The 17,923-nt window shown below is 40.8% G+C and overlaps 1 protein-coding gene across 2 annotated transcripts in view; it reads left to right on the forward strand.

Moving 5' to 3' along the window:
- The window catches only part of ULK4 (unc-51 like kinase 4), a 684,359-nt gene that overhangs the window by 379,662 nt on the left and 286,774 nt on the right, over positions 1-17,923 (forward strand). For both annotated transcript variants that reach the window (XM_046001316.1, XM_046001317.1), the window contains exon 32: positions 9,686-9,791. In XM_046001316.1, coding sequence (XP_045857272.1) covers positions 9,686-9,791 — 106 coding nt within the window. The remainder of the gene's footprint in view (positions 1-9,685; positions 9,792-17,923) is intronic.

Raw genomic sequence — 17,923 nt, forward strand, 5'->3', positions numbered from 1 at the left:
CTCCTCTGCTCCCTGTCTGTTGGGGATGGCCCGGTCACCTGGGGCCTGACACTAGGCAGTGCTAACAGGCAGAGACCCGAGCTGTTGTCTCTGTATGTGTCCCATTGCAATGTTGGTCAGCATTTAATTTGGAGATACCCCATGGCTGAACACATAATATGTCAGTTGACTGACTTCTAGTTCCTAATTGAGGGGACCAGCTGCCCTCTGATACAGAGATTTTGTTTTAGCACCTGTAGATCTGGGGGTTGTACCCTGAGCTTATCTTTTCTGGGCTCATTTTTCTTTTTTGAGGAAATCCAGTAGTCCCTTTTTTTCCCTTCCCATCCTTTCCAGTCTTTCTCCCTTCTGTCCTTTGTCCCTCCCTTCTCAGCACTCATTCTGATTTCTGGTTTTCTTTTTGACCTGCTTGAAGAAAACTTAATGAAACCATCCTGATATATAATTTCTTTTTTTTTTTTTAAAGATTTATTTATTTGACAGATAGAGATTACAAGTAGGCAGAGAGGCAGGCAGAGAGAGAGGAGGAAGCAGGCTCCCAGCTAAGCAGAGAGCCCGATGCGGGGCTCGATCCCAGCACCCCGGGATCATGACCTGAGCTGAAGGCAGAGGCTTTAACCCGCTGAGCCACCCAGGCGCCCCCTGATATATAATTTCTTAAAGCAGAATTGTATTTATTGGGGGTACAGGAATTAAAAATATGAAAATCCCATACCCTTCCCTTTCCCTTCCTCCCTACTCCCTTATTCCTAAGCTTAAGGGACTTCCCAGGTACTGGTGGGACAGTTGCTTTGATCCAGAAGCAGTTGAGGCACACCATAGATGAGTCTTAGTTGTCCAGCATACAGCCAAGACCCCTATTGGGATTTGTCCCAGAATAGATGTTGAAGAGGGGGGTCAGGTTTCAGCTGATATCACAAGGTCCTTAGGAGATGCCCAGCCTGGCTTTGTCTAAGAAATGATTTTAAGCTCTTACTATTCCCCTTCTAGGCTTTAGAAATGAAACTGGCTAATATATTGTCACATTCTTCCTTCGTCAAGTTTGTCAATCTCTTGACTCCTCTGGAATCTCCTTCTTTTTCTTGTGTTCCCAGGACGTGCCCAGCTCTCTGCTCAGGGTCTGTGAGTTTCTTGATCCCTTCTCCCAAAACTTTTTCCAACACAAGACCCTTGTACCCTGCCCATGGTTGTCCAGCATTGATCCACATCAATGCTTTTATGCTTGTACCCAGTTTATGCTTACATTAGAATATCTTCAAATGCCAGTTAATATTTTGGGTCCTTGCTGCCATTTTTTTTTTATTACCTAGTAGATGAAAAATTCTTCAGATGATTTTATCCTTTTACCACCCATTCATTCTCCAAGATGGTATAGTTTCTATCATTGTGTGGCCAAAAATGAGCATATTGAATGTTCCAAAGTGATTATACAGATATAACTATCTAAGTAGAGTTACTATCTAAGTAGAGTCTCAAAAAAGGAAAGCTGGTTGCCCTCAGTTGTGGAGGTTGAGAACAGAAGTGTGGTCATGCACAAAATACCAAGTGCACCAAATTCCAGGATGAGTGACAAAGTTCCAGGCTGCCTTATGTTGCTGGTTGGTAATTATCCAGTGTATGTATTTGCAGTTCCCCTGATGTCTGACTTGTTACCTGCTCAGAATAATTTATTGGAGAAATGTGCTCCTTCTTTGAAATTTCAGCTCAGATGGTGAAATGGGTAGGCTGTGTTGCCTCTTTAGAGACAGCCCTGTGCAACAAAAACTGGTTGAAAGAGCCAATGGGATCCAGACAGTTTGTGCTTTGGGGATGTGGGGGTCAGTAGGTATTATGTCAAGGTATTCCCATGTCTTTAGGAGTAGCTGACCTAGCAAAGAGGTGTTAAGGGCACTGAATCTGTAGCTCCAGGGAGCATTGCCTATAGTGTTTGCAAAAAAAAAAAAAAAAAAAAAAAGAAAGAGAGAAAGATAGATCAGTTTTTAAAGTGGCTAACTTGACTCTGCATGTCCAAATGTAAATTGTGAGGACAAAGTGAGGTGGTGGGGAAGGAAGAGGAAATTCTCAGTTGAAGTCCTGGCCTGCTCCTTATATTCTCTTCTAGGACCTCAGTTTCTTTATCTTTAAAATCCAAAGATTGAACTAGCAAGTTCTCTAAGATTCTTCCAAAGTCTGGTAGTATGATTCTTGCTTAGCTCCTGCATAGCCTCCTGGTTTGTGGCAGGCCAAGGAGCTCTTTCCTCAGCCTGGTTTCCTTTCTGCCTCTTTGTGCTCTCTGAAAACCTAGGTTCAAAGAAAGTTGCCAGTCAGCACAGTCTTTCCCCTGCAGACTTTGCTAGTACTCCTTTGAGACAGGAACTGTGAGTACCAACACTTGGTAAACTCCCAGCATGGGCATTTTGCAAACTCCCCTGGTAGAAGACAGCTGTGATTAAAAACGGTCTTGTGATAATGGAATATATTGATCTTATCATTCACCATATGAAATATTTTCTTTCTTTAGAATGGGACACTTCTTTATTTTTGTGAGCAATCACTTTTTAAAAAATACTTATTTATTTATTAGAGAGACAAAGAACAAGCAGGGGGAGTGGCAGGCAGAGGGAGAAGTAGGCTCCCAGCCGAGCAAGGAACTCAATGTAGGGCTTGATCTCAAGACCCTGGGATTATGACCCAATCTGAAGGCAGATGCTTTATCGACTGTGTCACCCATGTGTCCCAAGTGAGCTGCACTTTTAACAGAGAGTGCCATTAAAATTGTGTCAGCATTGGGGTGCCTGGGTGGCTCAGTTGGTTAGGCATCTGCCTTTGGCTCAGGTCATGATCTCAGGGTCCTGGGATCGAGCCCACATCGGGCCCCATGTTCAGCAGAGTGTGTTTCTCCCTCTCTGCCCATCCCCCCAACCTATGTGTGCTCTCTCTCTCAATAAATAGAAAATCTTTTAAAAAATTGTGTCAGCATCTTTCAGGATTTTTGGAGTATGTATTTTCCATGCCGGTGCAAGTGCTTCATGAGTCCTTGACAATTATTTCACGTGGGAGGAATTTTATGTATTTAAAGTAAAAGGTCTGAATTTATCATTTATTGAAAATATTTGAAAGAAAGTATGTATCTATTTAAACTTTTTGAAAAAGATTATGCTCATTGCTCAATAAGTATTTATCAGTTATTTAATTGAAGACAATATCTAGTCTGTGACAAGGTAATTCTTTGAAGGAGAATCCCATGAGCTATCTATCCCTTCCCCAGCTGTATTGACCCAAGCAGCTTTGAGGCGGTTTGTTTCTTAGTTAATCTACTGGAGGCCTCTGCATACCAGGCACTGCACCTCCCACTGGGGACATGATTAAAAGTCCCAGTTCTGCCCTCTAGGAGCTCAGCATCAGGTGAGGACTGGATGAACCACGGGTTACTGTATACAGTAGGTGCTCTGATGAAGTCAGACACAGGAAGGTGCCGGCGATGCTGCCCACCAAGTAGGACAGCCTTCCTCCCCTACCCCTATCCCTGCCGGCTTCAGGAAACAACATCTGGCCTGAATTTTTAAGAGTGAACATTGTTTGCCAAGGCTGTACTTTTGTAACATTTTATTATTGTCTATTATTTTGGACAGTGGCAGGGATGTGATAGGATGGTGGAAAGAGTTGTGTGCCTGGAGGTACACCTGTATTTTTCTCATTTGTGCCCCCTACCTGGGGCCTGTGTTTGGCTCAGATAGGGTGTTGTGGGGCAGTTTGGCCTGTCAGCACCCTAGGCAGACACATGAAAGGGGTGCTTTCTATTTTGGGGGACACTGCTTCCCTCCATCTCGCTCCATTGCCAGGGCTCTCCTTCCTGAGTAGCACTGGCTCCGACCCAGCGCGCCTGCCTTGAGGGCTCTACTGGGAGCCAGAAGGATGGAAATTTCCTGCTAGAAGCTTAAATAATGTGAAAGGGCAGGAGGGCTGAGCAAGCCAAGTGACACGGTTAATCTACCAGAATGGCATCCATAGCAGTCCGCCGTTGGTGTTGAGCAAGGACTGGATTTCTCAGGCTGAGCTCAGCAGATGATTGGCAAGTGGTGCCATTTGGTCCATAGCCTCCCTTCTGTGCCAGCTGGAATGTGTTGCTAATAAGAACTTGTATTTGCTGCTGCTAGAAGGCCCCTACACTATTGGCCAGTCAAATTAAAAAATTTAAATTCTTTTCTCTCATGTCTTTGAATCAGAAAGATAATGACCCAAACCAAGGAAGAGACTTAATTCTATACCTCCAGGCTTTTAGGGTGAGAGCATCCTACACCTTTGGCTACAGATGGGGAAGAACATGCCCGAGGGTCTTGCTTAGCCTCCTCAGAGAATGCTAAACCCCCACCAGCCCTGACCATAAGGGCAGAGGAGCTGTTTGACTGTTTCACAACTGGCAGAGCAAATGCCCAGTGGTAGTCGCCCCAGCCCCAACATGATCACACCCGAAACATTCTCGCTTCAGATGCCCAGATCTGGGCCTTGCCTCCCAGGAAATCCCGTATATCTATTTACAAGGTAAACGAGTGGAGATTGATTTTATTTTATTTTTTTAAAAGATTTACTTATTTATTTGACAGGCACAGATCACAAGTAGGCAGAGAGGCAGGCAGAGAGAGGGAGAGGAGGAAGCAGGCTCCCCGCTGAGCTGAGAGCCTGATGCGGGGCTTGATCCCAGGACCCTGGGATCATGACCTAAGCCGAAGGCAGAGACTTAACGCACTGAGCCACCCAGGCGCCCCTGGAGATTGATTTTAAATTTGTCCTCCTTCAGCTTGTTCCCTTCCCTTTTCCTTACCCGCAGGAGTCAGAATTTCATTCAATAAATCATGAGAATATTTCCCAAATCATAATATGATACTTCCCTGGGATTGAGAGCAGTGGAGCTACAATTCCCTTGCTTCTGCCATCCCCTGGTTCTTGTGCCCTTTCTCCCCTCAGGCCTTAGAATCCCCCTGGGGCTCTGGACAAATGGGATGGTGGGAGCAATGGCCCTCCACCTTGGGACTACGATGGACTCTAATTTACTCCCTGGGCCTTTAGGCAGGCCCCAGGTTTAAGCCTTAGGCTAGGAGCTTGTGGCAGCCCCAGCCAAAGACGACAACCACCTTATCCTTAGCAGAGAGCTTCAAGAGGGGGCCCATGGAGAATCAAGGGGAATTCATTGCAGATGGGATGTGGGAGGCAGGAGATAGGCAGCGGTCCCAGGTGATTCCAGGATTTATGGCTGCATGGTAGACAGATGGTAGAGCTCTTCATTGAGACAGGAAGCCAGAGGATGATATGTGAGGGAAAAGGACAGGATGAATTCAGTTTGGATCCCATTGTGTTGGAGCTGTGTGCGGTATAGCCTTGTGAAAAATCGGTAATATGAAAGAGTGTCCTTTTCCACTCTGATACATTGATTTCATCTGAATGCTCTGAAGAGTCTTCTGTGGGCTCCAGATGTCTAGGAATCTAGCTTTATGGGAGAAGGTATAAAAAGGAAAGTGAGCGGACACCCACTCTGTTTCTGTTACCTTTGTACTCTGTCCTAGCACATGCGCAGTAGACTAGCATCCTGTCATGCAACGTGCAAAAAGTTTCTCCCTGAAATGTGATCTCACTGTGTGTTGAAATAGGACATGCCCTGTGTTTGTTTCCCAGAGATTGTACATTTCACGTTCACAATCCTTGTGTGTGCTTCTGTTTTTCTGCCTACTCCCTGTTTCCAACTTCCCCCAGGACCAGTGCTTGTCTTTTATTTTGCCTTCTTTGGAATTCTGACCCCACACCAAGGGCAAAAGAGAGTGACCATTGCTCATTGTTACTTTTGATTGCTAAAGGTGTTTCCTGCCTTGACGATCAAGAGCCCTGTCAAATTTTAGAGTCTGGCCATCTGATGTCTTTGAATGCCATTTCTGTCCTCAGATATTAGAAGAAACTATAATGCTTTGTTTATAGTGAAGCTGCTCTGGGAAGGCTGATCATTTTTCAGGAGTGTTTCCTTGCTGTGCCCTTGGTAGTTCAGAGCTGTCCTCTTTAAGCACTGAAGCAATTAGTTTTGAGAAGGCTGATTCTTCAGGGTCCAGTGCTCCCCTGCCTTTCATTTGCTGAAGCTGTACATTTTAATGAAGTTGTTTCATCTATGTTGCCAAACATGAGGATTTTGCTGCTTCAATTCCAATTATCTCTACTGGCAAATGCTATGTTTTATTAGTACTCTCAAGTGCTCTGTTTATTAAATGTCCATATACTATGGCATTAGGCACACAAATTAGGTCAGCTGTGCTTATTGATGGGTTATGGATAAAGGAGTTAAGTATTTTGTCATAATCTTAAAATGCAGTGGGATGGCCTTCCATGGCTTTGCACGTGGTCAGTGATGCCTTCTCTATGAGCTCTTCTGCCTTTCTTAACCAGTGATCGAGGCTCATGCTGAGTGTCTGAGCAATGGGGCTGTTGTATGTACTTCCAGTTTTTGGAGTAATATGCTTATGCTTATTCTTTTCTTTCCTCTAGTTGCCTGGCAGCTCCACTGGCTTCCTAGGTTCTGTGTCTTACAGCATGGTGCTATCTACGGAGGCTCTTAGGAAGCCAGGAGAGGCCAGCGGTGGTGGCACAGGCAGGACAGCGTTAACTTAGCAGCCCCAATTCGGTATTCCTCTGCCTGGTGATGAGGTGCATGGCTTCCTCCATCCCGCAGACCCAGTCCTAGCTTCAGCTTTGAAGAGCTGGGTGATCCTTGGCAAGTTACACTTCACCTCAGTAACCTCATTGTCTGTATCTATAGGAACGGGAGAACTGCAGCCACTTCAGTATTTCCATGAGGATCAGATGAGACAGTGATATAGGTTACATGCCTGGCGTATGGGCTGTGGTACACAGTGTCCCATCAGCAAACTGTTAGCACTGCCTCAGTCTCCCCCCTGCCCCTCATAGGCCTGCGTGGCTGCTCTGCCACCACTGGGCTAAGATCAGCATGGAGGACTCGTGCCTGAGCCCCTGACCATGCCAAGGGCTCTGTTGCAAGTCATCGGCTGCTGCTTTCTCTCCTTTCCCTGCTTTACTTGTATGTGTTCCTTGCTTTTATTCATAAGCCATGGAGATTTAAAAAGGAAAGGAAAGAAAAGAGAAGAAAAAAGACATCAGGACTTTACCTAGCCTTCTGTTACAATCTTTTTAGCTTGGAACTCAGTCATAGCTTTCTGGGAGGAGGGGCTGCCCTAGAGGAGCATCTAACGGGGACCCAGTCTTTCATCAGAATCATCCCTCTCCTCTGGCTTGGACTGGGGTCTTTGAACAAAACTTGAGCTTCCCCCTTGTCTTTTTTTTTTTTTTTTTTTTTAAGATTTTATTTATTTATTTGACAGAGAGAGAGATCACAAGTAGGCAGAGAGGCAGGCAGAGAGAGAGAGAGGAGGAAGCAGGCTCCCCACCAAGCAGAGAGCCCGATGCGGGGCTCGATCCCAGGACCCTGGGATCATGACCTGAGCCGAAGGCAGAGGCTTAAACCACTGAGCCACCCAGGCGCCCCTCCCCCTTGTCTTTACACCAGGCTTGCAGAGTCCCGGAGAATAACTCTGGCCCCACATATTTACCCCTTGTTTTCTCCCTTCCTATAATCCTCTACTCTCACTTGAAGTAACCATGGTGTTTGTCAATGCTTCGTTTATCCCCTGTAGGCTAATACGGTTGTGAACAGCAGGAACAAATCTTATTAAAGTTGCTAAGAGAAATGAAATAACTCAATTTGATAGAAGTTAATGGAAGTGTGTTTAACTCATTTTTACACCTTCTCAACTGTGATGTATTTCATTCTTTCTGGGGGAAATGATGACCCAGGCCATAGCAGTAGCTGTCTCAGTCCACCTGGAGAACCGCAGCATCATCTCGAGCAGGAGCAAGGACTCTGTTCCACGCTCTTCCTCCCCAGCACTTTGTAGGAGATATATGTATGTATGTATATGTGTGTGTATATACATATACATATATTTAAACGTATATGTAAATTTAATTTGTGTGTGTAAGTATATATTTATAATATATACATGTTATATACAAAAATATATTTATTTTGTAATATATATTTGTAAATATATACATTTACAAGACAGATACAGATTGTAGATATATCTGTAGATAAATATAGCTATAAGAGAGAAGAGTACGTAAATAGAATTCTCTACTATAACTTTTACAAAGCCCTCACTTTATATTAAACAGAGTTCATAGTTTATAAATGGCTTGAAATCCAACAACAAAGAAACTAAAAAACAATTGTTTTTTATAATGGCTAGAAAAGAAAAGGAACCATTTCTCCCAGTCTGGTTATAGGATTATTGGTCTCTTTTATTTCCTGCATCAAATATTTTATCCTGCAGACCCCGAGTAGCATGGTGGGCTGGGGCTTTAAATGATCAAGAGCACACCTTGACTTTCTGCCCCTCTGTAGACTGAGTTGTGGGGCTGGGAGAGGCCTTCATTTTGCAGGGACTCTGGAACCTCCAGGGCAAGAGTCTGAGAACCCGGTTGGCCAGGGCACAGTCCTGGGTTCGTAGTGTTCGGGGTAATGGGGATTTGGATAATTGGCTTTTATATGAAAGTAAATGCCGATATCAGCAAGTGGTGCTCACCCCATGAGTACAAGGGAAAACGAAAGTATTGGCTTCACAGGGAGGTGAAAATATTACCAAGAGCATCATAGAAAAGGTACATTTAATCATAAGAAATGTATATAGTGAAGGACCAGTAGATTTATCTTCAGCAAAATTGCCCTGTATTTGCTTGACAGGCTGGTCTTTGAACAAGGAGCAGAATGTTATTTTATCGAATGGGACCAAAAAAAGAAAAAGAAAACGAAAACGAAAAAGATGTATTAGCTTCTCTTTTCCTATGTATCGTTAATTACTTTATCATGAATAACATGTTGTGTCATCTTGTGCTTATTAATCACCCCTTCCTTCCAACCAGCTGTATGAATAATTAAATGAAATTGGTGGCAGACCATCGCTTCCATATTCATCTTCTTAAACTGGTGTCAGTGGAACATTCAAACATGCACATCTATTCTTAAGTGTGTGTTTCTAAAGAAGGGTAGAAATTGTTAGGCACGGGGTTTGCAAAGCAAACCCCTTGTCTCAGATCAAGTGAAGAACTAGATGGTGAGACTTGGAACATCAGGTGGCTGGCATGGCTGGGAGGCACACATCTGGGGACAGAGCAGCTTCAGAACCAGAGGTAGCGCTGGTGTTTCTGTAAGCTTTGAAAATCATGTGTCCATTCAGGGTTTCCTGGTCACCCTGCTGCATCTGTCACTCTGAGACATGGTAGCTTTATTTTGTGACCTTAGTCACTTTCAGGTGTGTGGTCTCCTAAGCTCCATGTGGTTGATTCCTAGTCACTCTGACACCTCTGTCTCCCAGCTCAAGCCCAGAGGCTGTGTGGTTGTCACTCAGCTCGTGGGCAAGGGAGTGCATGGTGCGGTGCTGGTACCCTGAAGGGTTCATGCTGCCTCCCCTCTGACTTAACGCCCTGATGGGGAGTGCCATAACGCAGAAGGGTCTGCTTCATTAAAGCACAGAAAGATAATTGTTTAACCTTATGTAAAGACTGAAGGGATGGAGGTCATTTGACCACTTGTCTCTATCATGATGCAATTGGAATTCTATATAGTTATGATGGAAATTGTGATCTATTGCAGGAACATCAGGAGAACATTCTGGGTAACACCATGCAAAGTGTGATTGCATTGCTCAACAATCTGGTTACCTGCAAAGATTCAAATATGAAGCTACTTTATGAACAAGGTAAATGCTCCTTAGAATCCATTTGAGTCTTGATTTCTGCCTATTTGTTATTTTCCTCATCATATATAGCAGGGAGTCAAGAAGTGACTAGAAGAATCTATGAATAATAATGTTATCAGTGAAAATAGGAAATGTGGTTGGATTGTGGTAGTTTCTCTAAGTTCATTTATTTTCCTTTAGGGCTCAAAGTTTACTTCCTCCTATAGGCACTGTTACAGATGATAAACCAAGAAGTACGAGTGTGAGCATGGTAGTTAGACTTATTGCTGTCAGTCAGAATAAAAACATACTTAGTCCAGGACATCTTAGAAAATGAGATCGGATGAGTTGAGGGTGGCTTTATGTCACATCTTGTGCATATCTATAACATTAAGATTAAAAACTTTCTTTAAGACTTTATTTTTTTTAGACCAGTTTTAGGTTTAAAACTACATTGAGAGGTAGGTACAGAAATTTCCCACATAACCCCTGCCCCCTTATATATCTTCCCCTTTTAATTGTCTTTTCATTGTCTCTCTAGTATTGTTTTTTCCAGATTGGCACTGTTGGAATCCTACAGTATGTAGCTTTTTAGGACTGGTGACTTTCACCTAGTGATATGCATTTCTGGTTCCTCCATGTCTTTCCATGACTTGTTAACTCATTTCTTTTCAGCACTGAGTAATACTTTATTTGTCTGGATATACCACAGTTGTTTTTTTTTTTTTTTTAATTTTTTTTCTAAATGCATTCCCCAGCTGAAGGATATCTTGGTTTCTTCAAGGCTTCCTAACTAGGGTGTTGTCATCTAAATTAAGTCTAGATTTCATGAAACCCCTTGGGTATATTTTTGGTAGGTTTAGCTCCTTGAATTTTGGTCCTCTCAAACTTGAAGACTTGTGAACTAAGGACGCAAGTTATCTGCTCTGCCACATCTCTAGACTCCGATGAGGAGATACAGAAAGAAATGCCCTCATAGAAACTCTCATTTAAAAGGAAAAACTAGGGGCAGCTCAGTGGCTCAGTAGGTTAAAGCCTCTGCCTTCAACTCAGGTCATGATCCCTGGGTCCTGGGATCGAACCCCGCATGGGACTCTCTGCTTAGCAGGGAGTCTGCTTCCTCCCTCTCTCTCTCTCTCTGCCTGCTTGTGATCTGTCTGTCAAATAAAGAAAATCTTTAAGAAAAATAAAATAAATAAAAGGAAAAACTAAAAGGACATAGCATTCACTGATGCATGACAATGTTGAAATCTTGGCAAACGTATTTCCCGATTTCCCTTTGTTCCACAGGGGAAGAAAAATATCTCTTGCTTTGGGAGTAGTTCTCCCTGCAAATGCTTCTCCATGGCTCTTGCCTCTAACTTCTGGATGGTTGTTCTTATTCCATAAAGATGGCTCATCGTTGTAGCTGAGTAAGGTTCTAAGCCTGATTCCTGTCCATAGATGTTTGGGGCTCTACAACCTCTTTTCATTCTCAAAGGAATTATCCCTGTCCTTTTTAGTCCAAATCCATGGTGTTTCTTATAGTATAAAATTGAGCAAAATCTTTGTTAGTTTATCATTTTTTTTCTCAGTTTTATTGAGAAATAACTGATATAACAACACTGTGTAAGTTTAAGGCATACAGCATGCTGGTTTGATTTGCATATACTGTGAAATGATTATCACTATAAGTTCAGCTAACATCCATCTTCTCCTATAGGTGGAATAAAAAGAAAAAAAAGATGGGCAAATTTTTTCCTTATAGTGAGAACTCTTGGCATTTACTCAACAGTTTTCCTCTATGTTGTACAGCAGTGTTAGCTGTAGTCATCATGTTGTATATTATATCCCTAGTACTTATTTGTTTTTCTACAGCTGGGGGCTTGTGTCTTTTTACTACCTTTTTCCTATTCCTCCTCCCCCCACCCTCCACCTATTTTTGTATGTATGTATGTATGATGTATGTAACCACGTACATGCATACACAGACATACATGCACACTCCATAACTTCTTTATCCATTTATTGGTCGATAGATACTGAGGTTTTTTTCATTTCTGGCTATTATAAATAATGCTGCTATGAACATGCAGGTGCAGACATCTTTTTGAGTGTTTTTGTCCTATGGATATATTCTTAGAAGTAGAATTGCTGGATCATCTGATAGGTCTATTTTTTTTTTTCCTTTTTGAGGATCCTCCAACTTGTTTTCCATAGTGGCTGCACCAATTTACTTTCTCGCCAACAGTGCTCAAGGGTCCTTTTTCTCATCCATGCCAGCATTTGTTAGCCCTTGTCTTTTTGATGGTGTCCATCCTAATAGCCTAAGATGGTATCTCACTGTGGTTTTAATTTGCATTTTTCTAGTAACTAGTCATATTGAGCATCTTTTCACTTACCTGTTCACCTTTTGGAGAAATGCATATTCAGGTTCTTTACCCATTCTTTTAATTGGGTCACCTTTTTTTTTTTTTTTTGCTATTGAGTTGTAGGATTTCTTTATATATTCTGGATATTAGCTCCTTATCAGATATATGATTTGCAAATATTTTTTCTCATTTAATAGTTGTCTTTTCACTTTCTTGATGGTTTCTTGTGCTGCAGAAAAGTTTTTTAGAAGTGTTTCTTCTACTTCTGTAAAAATGTCATTGGTATCTTCATAGGGACTGCATTAAATATATTGATGACTTTTGGTATTATTGACATTTTAACACTACTAATTCTTCTAATCCATGAACATAAGATACCTTTCCATGTCTTCCTTTCTTCTTCAGTTTCTTTCATTAACATCTTGTATTTTTTAGAGTAAAGATCTTTTCATTTCGTTATTTAAATTTATTCCTCAGCATTTTGTTGCTTTTGATGCTATTGGAATTGGGATTGATTTCTTTCTTTTTCAGAAAATTCACTGTTATCATATAGAAATCCTACTGAATTTTTGTTAATCTTTTATCCTGCAACTTTATTGATTTACTGATGACATCTAACAGTTTTTTGGTTGGGTCTTTAGAGATTCTTCATATAAAATAATGTCATCTACAAATAGAGACAGTTTTACTTCTTTGTTTGCCATTCCTTTCACATGCCTTTGTAGTGATTCTTATTTCTTTTTCTTCCCTGATTCTTCTAGTGAGGCCTTTTAGTACTATGTTGGTGGGAATGGGCACCCTTGTCTTTTTCACTATTGAGGATGATGTTAAACTGTAGGCTTGTCATATATGGCTTTTTCTTTTGATGCCTAATTTGTTAGATTTTATCATGAATGAATGTTGAATTTTGTCAAATGCTTTTTCTGTGTCTATTAAGATGATCATATGTTCTTTCTTTCCATTCTATTAATGTGATGTATCGCATTGATTTTGTGTATGTTGAACCATCCTTGAATCCCACTTGATCATGGTGAATGATCCTTTTTAATGTGCTGCTGACTTTGGTTTGTTAGTATTTTGTTGATAATTTTTGCATCTGTATTCATCAAGGATATTGGCCTGTAGTTTTCTTTCTTAGTAGTGTCCTGTTGTGGTTTTGATAACAGGATAAATTCTGGCTTTATAAAATGAATTCAGGAATGTTTCCTGCTACTTTGATTTTTTGGAAGCATTTGAGAAGAGTTGGTATTCTTCTTTCAATGTTTGGTAAAATTCACCAGTGAAGCCATCTGGTCCTGGGCTTTATTTCATTGGGAGGTTTTTGCTTACTGATTCATTATCCTTACTAGTAATAAGTCTGTTCAGATTTTCTATTTTTTCCTGATTTAGTCTTGGTAAATTGTAGACTTCTAAGAAGTTTTTCATTGCTTTAAGTTTTCTAGTTCATTGGTGTATTTTTGGTTCATAGTAGCCTCTTAATGATACATTGAATTTCTGTGGTATCCATTGCAATGCCTCCTTTTTCATTGACAGTTTTGTTGATTCAAGTCCTTTCTCTGTCTCTCTCTTTTCCTCCCCCCTCCCCCTCTTTTAGTTAATCTAACTAAGGGTTTGTCAATTTTGTTTATCTTTTCAAAATAACCAACTATTAGTTTGGTTAACCTTTTCTACTCTTTTTCTGTTTTCTATTTCATTTATGTATACTCTAATCTTATTTTCTTTGGGATCAGTTCCTTTTTTTTATTGAGGTATAGTTGAGTTTCTAGTGTGTAACATAGTGATTTGACAAGTCTATACATTATGCTGTGCTCATCACAAGTGTAGCTCTCGTCTGTCACTGTACAATGCCATTACATTATTAGTTGGTTTGTCTTTTTCTGTCTTCTTAAGGTGTAAATTTAGGTTGTTTCTTTGGGGTCTTTCTCACTTTTTTTTTAAAGATTTTATTTATTTATTTGACAGAGAGAGACAAGCAGGCAGAGGGGCAGACAGAGAGAGAGGAGGAAGCAGGCTCCCTGCTGAGCAGAGAGCCCGATGTGGGGCTCGATCCCAGCACCCTGGGATCATGACCTGAACTGAAGGCAGAGGCTTTAACCCACTGAGCCACCCAGGTGCCCTCTTTCTTGCTTCTTAATGTAAGTGTTAGTACTGCGAACTTCCCTCTTAGAACTACTTTTGCTGTATCCCATGAATTCTGATATATTTCTATTTCCATTTGTCTCAAACTTTGTTTTAAATTTCACCTGTAATTCTTCTTTGAGCCATTGGTTGTTCAGGAGAGTGTTGAATTTCCATGTATGTGTGAATTTTTGTTTTCCCATTGTTACTGATTTTTAGTTTCATGCCACTATGACCAGAGAAGGTACTTGATATTATTTCAGTCTTTTTAAATTTTCTAAGACTTATTTTGTGACCTAATTCATGGTCTATCTTAGAACGTGGTCATGTGCATTCAAGGAGACTGTGTATCCTGCTGTTGTTGGTTAGAATGTTCTGTGTATGCTGTTAGCTCTATTTGGTCTCTAGTGTTCAAATCTGTTTCCTTATGGATTGTCTGTCTGGATGGTTTATTGTTGACAGTAGGATATTAAAGTAACTATTATTGTATTGCTGTTATTTCTCCTTTTACATCTGTTTTTGCTTTATGTATTTAAAAGCTCCTATGTTTGGCAAATAAATTTTTTTAATTAAATTCAGTTTAATTAGCATATACTCTATTATTAATTTCAGGGGTTGAATTTAGTGATTCCTCAGTTGCATATAACATACAGTGCTCGTAACATCAAATGCCCTCCTTAATGCCCATTACCCAGTTACCCCATCCCACCATCCTCCACCCCTCCGACCCTCAGTTTGTTTTCTAGAGTTAAGTGTCTCTTATTTATAATTGTCACATCTTCATGTATTGACTTCTTCCTCATTATATAATGATCTTCTTTGTCTCTTTTGATCATTTTTCATTGAAATTCATTTTGTCTGATATAAGTATAGCTGATCCTGCTTTTTTTAGTTACCATTCAATGAAAATGTCCTTTTTTATCCCTCACTCTCAGTAGAGTCTCTTGTAGCCAGCATATTGTTGGGTTTTTCTAATCCATTCTGTGTCCTTTAATTAGATAATTTAATCTGTTTTAAGTAATTATTGATAGGTAGGGACTTACCTTTGCCACTCTGTTGATTGTTTCTGGTTATCTTATAGATTCATTATTCTTTGTTTCTTATACTGCTTTTTTTGAGTTTTCATGTCTTTTGCCATCTCTTTGCTTTGAATTCTTTACTATGTTATTTGTGTAATTATTATGGGTTCTTTCGTTGTGGTTACCATAAAGCTTACATAAGATATTTCAAACTTGTAACACCCTATTTTAAGCTGATAACAACTTCAGTGGAATTTTTAAACTTGACACTTTTACTTTTCTCAGGTTATTGCTGTTACAATTTATGTGTTTTTTATGTTGTTTAATTAATAACAGACTATTGTAGTTATTATTTTTAATACATTTTTTTAAACTTACAAACTAGAGTTGGACTCTAACTATGATTATATACTTAAACCATTACCAGTCATATTTATACTGTCTTTTTATATTTTTATGATGATATTTTACTTTTACTTTACTTTTACTTTCACTTTTACTATTTACTTTTTACTCCACTCAAAGAATTTCCTTTGGCATTTATTGGAAGGCATTTCTGATGGTAATGAACTCTTTTTGCTCGTTTAGGAAAGTCCTTATTCATCCTTCATTTCTGGAAGACAGCTTCATGAGATATAGAATTCTTGGTTGACAGTTATTCTCTTTCAGTATTTTAAATATGCCATCCTATTCTCTCCTTGCCTGAAAGTTTCTGTTTAGAAATTTGTCAGTAGTCTTATAGGGAGTTCCTTGTATTTAACTTCTTTTCTCTTGCTATTCTTTAAATTATTTCTTTGTTTCTGACTTTTGACAATTTAATTATAGTGTGCCTCTGTAACTGTATTCAGGTTCACCCTATTTGGGATCCTTTGGGCCTCAGACAGAGATGTCCATTTCTCTCCCCAGCTTCTGGAAGTTTTCAGCCATTGTTGCTTTAAATATACTTTCTATTCTTTCTCTTCTCATTCTGGAATCTCTGTAATGTGTATATTGTTTCCTTTCAGAGTGCCCCATAATTTGTATAGGGTATTTCACTCTTTTGTTGCTTTTTCCTTTTGCTTTTATGATGTGTATTACCATGTCCTATACTCCAGATCGCTGGTTCTTTCTTCTGTATTACTAGAAACTCTATTGAGTTCATCAGTTTAGTTATTGAATTTTTCAATCTAGGATTTCTGTTTGTTTGGTTTTTTGATGGTTTCTATTTCCTTGTTGAACTTCTTGTTTTGTTCATGCATTGTTTTCATAATTCATTTACTTGTCTGTGTTTTCTTATAGTTCATTAAGCTTCCTTAAAAGGCTTATTATGAATTCTTTGTCTGACAGTTCAGAGATCTCCATTTTGGGGGGCCAGTTATTGGAGCTTTATTAGTTTCCTTTGGTGTTGTCATCTTTACTTGACTTTTCATGATCCTGATTCTTTGGGTTGATAGTCACACATTTGAGTAATCAATATCCTCAAGTTTACAACTTTGCTTTGGCAGAGATTAATCTTCAGCAGTTAGCTCAGTTTGGGTTTCCGGGTGTGCCTGCTGGTAATAACCTTGAGCAGGTGGGATGGGCTATTTTGGTCTATTTTGTGATAAGGCAGCTATTTGTCCTTTGAGGACAGTGATGGAGGAGATGTGCCACAGGCACAGAACAGTTGGATAGGACTGCTGGTTCCATTCCCTACTTGAGTGAGGCTGTGGGATGGTCTCCATGGTTGGTTGGATTCTCTGATTAGGCTTACTAGATTGTCAAGACTGGGGTCTAGACTGGGCCTACGAATTAGCTTGCCTGCTCTGGCCAGGACAGCAGGATGGCACTCAGCACCTGTATAGCTCATTTGGGAGTGTGAATTAAGTCAAGCTGTGTCTTGAATTCCCCGGTCATGTGAGGGCACCAGTTTTGCTCTACAGATGGGGAAACCATGGGCTGTGCTCTTTGCTCATGGACCACTATACGTGTATTATTGAATGGGCTCTAAAATTTCTTGAATGCTCTTAAGTTCCCTGGTTAGATTGGCTGAAGGCTATATTCAGGAATCAGCAGGGCTTTGAATTAGATTTCCTATCTGGGGACAGTAGGAGAAGTGGCTCTAAAGCTGGTAAAGCTCATTGTTGTCTTAAGTCAAGCCAACTTACATCCCAAGTTCTCTGACTGAACAAGGCAACTGGCTTTGCTCTGCAAACTTTTCTCCCTGCGTGACCATCTCTTGTCTCAAGTGCCATCAGGTTGCACAGCTTCTAGGATTTGTCACAGCCCATCTGGTCAGATGGGGCCAAATGACACTCCCATAGTGGTTGAAGCTATGTTGCTGTTTGCATGAATATGACATGGAGGGGCTGCGCCAGGCTATTCTCAATTCCAAACAGCCTCTCCAGTTGAGAGGGGTCAGGAATGACCCTCAGCCTTGGCTGTGAATGAATCCGCCTGCTTGTGTCTAGTACAGGATGCTCCATACCCAGTTCTGGCTTTGCTCTGTGGGTGATCAGCTCTGTCTGCTCACCTGCCTCTTGGCTCAAGTGCCACTGGTCCACACTGCTTCCAGCTGTCACTAGCTCTACTGGTCAGATTGTGCTTGAAATCACTCTTCATAGCAGGTTAGGCTGTGACTCAGCAGAGCCATTCATTGAGATTACTACTGGGGCACCTCAAGAACAAGTTCAGTCTGCTGAGATAC

The sequence above is a fragment of the Meles meles genome, chromosome 4 (assembly GCF_922984935.1).
Source record: "Meles meles chromosome 4, mMelMel3.1 paternal haplotype, whole genome shotgun sequence".
Lineage (NCBI taxonomy): Eukaryota > Metazoa > Chordata > Mammalia > Carnivora > Mustelidae > Meles > Meles meles.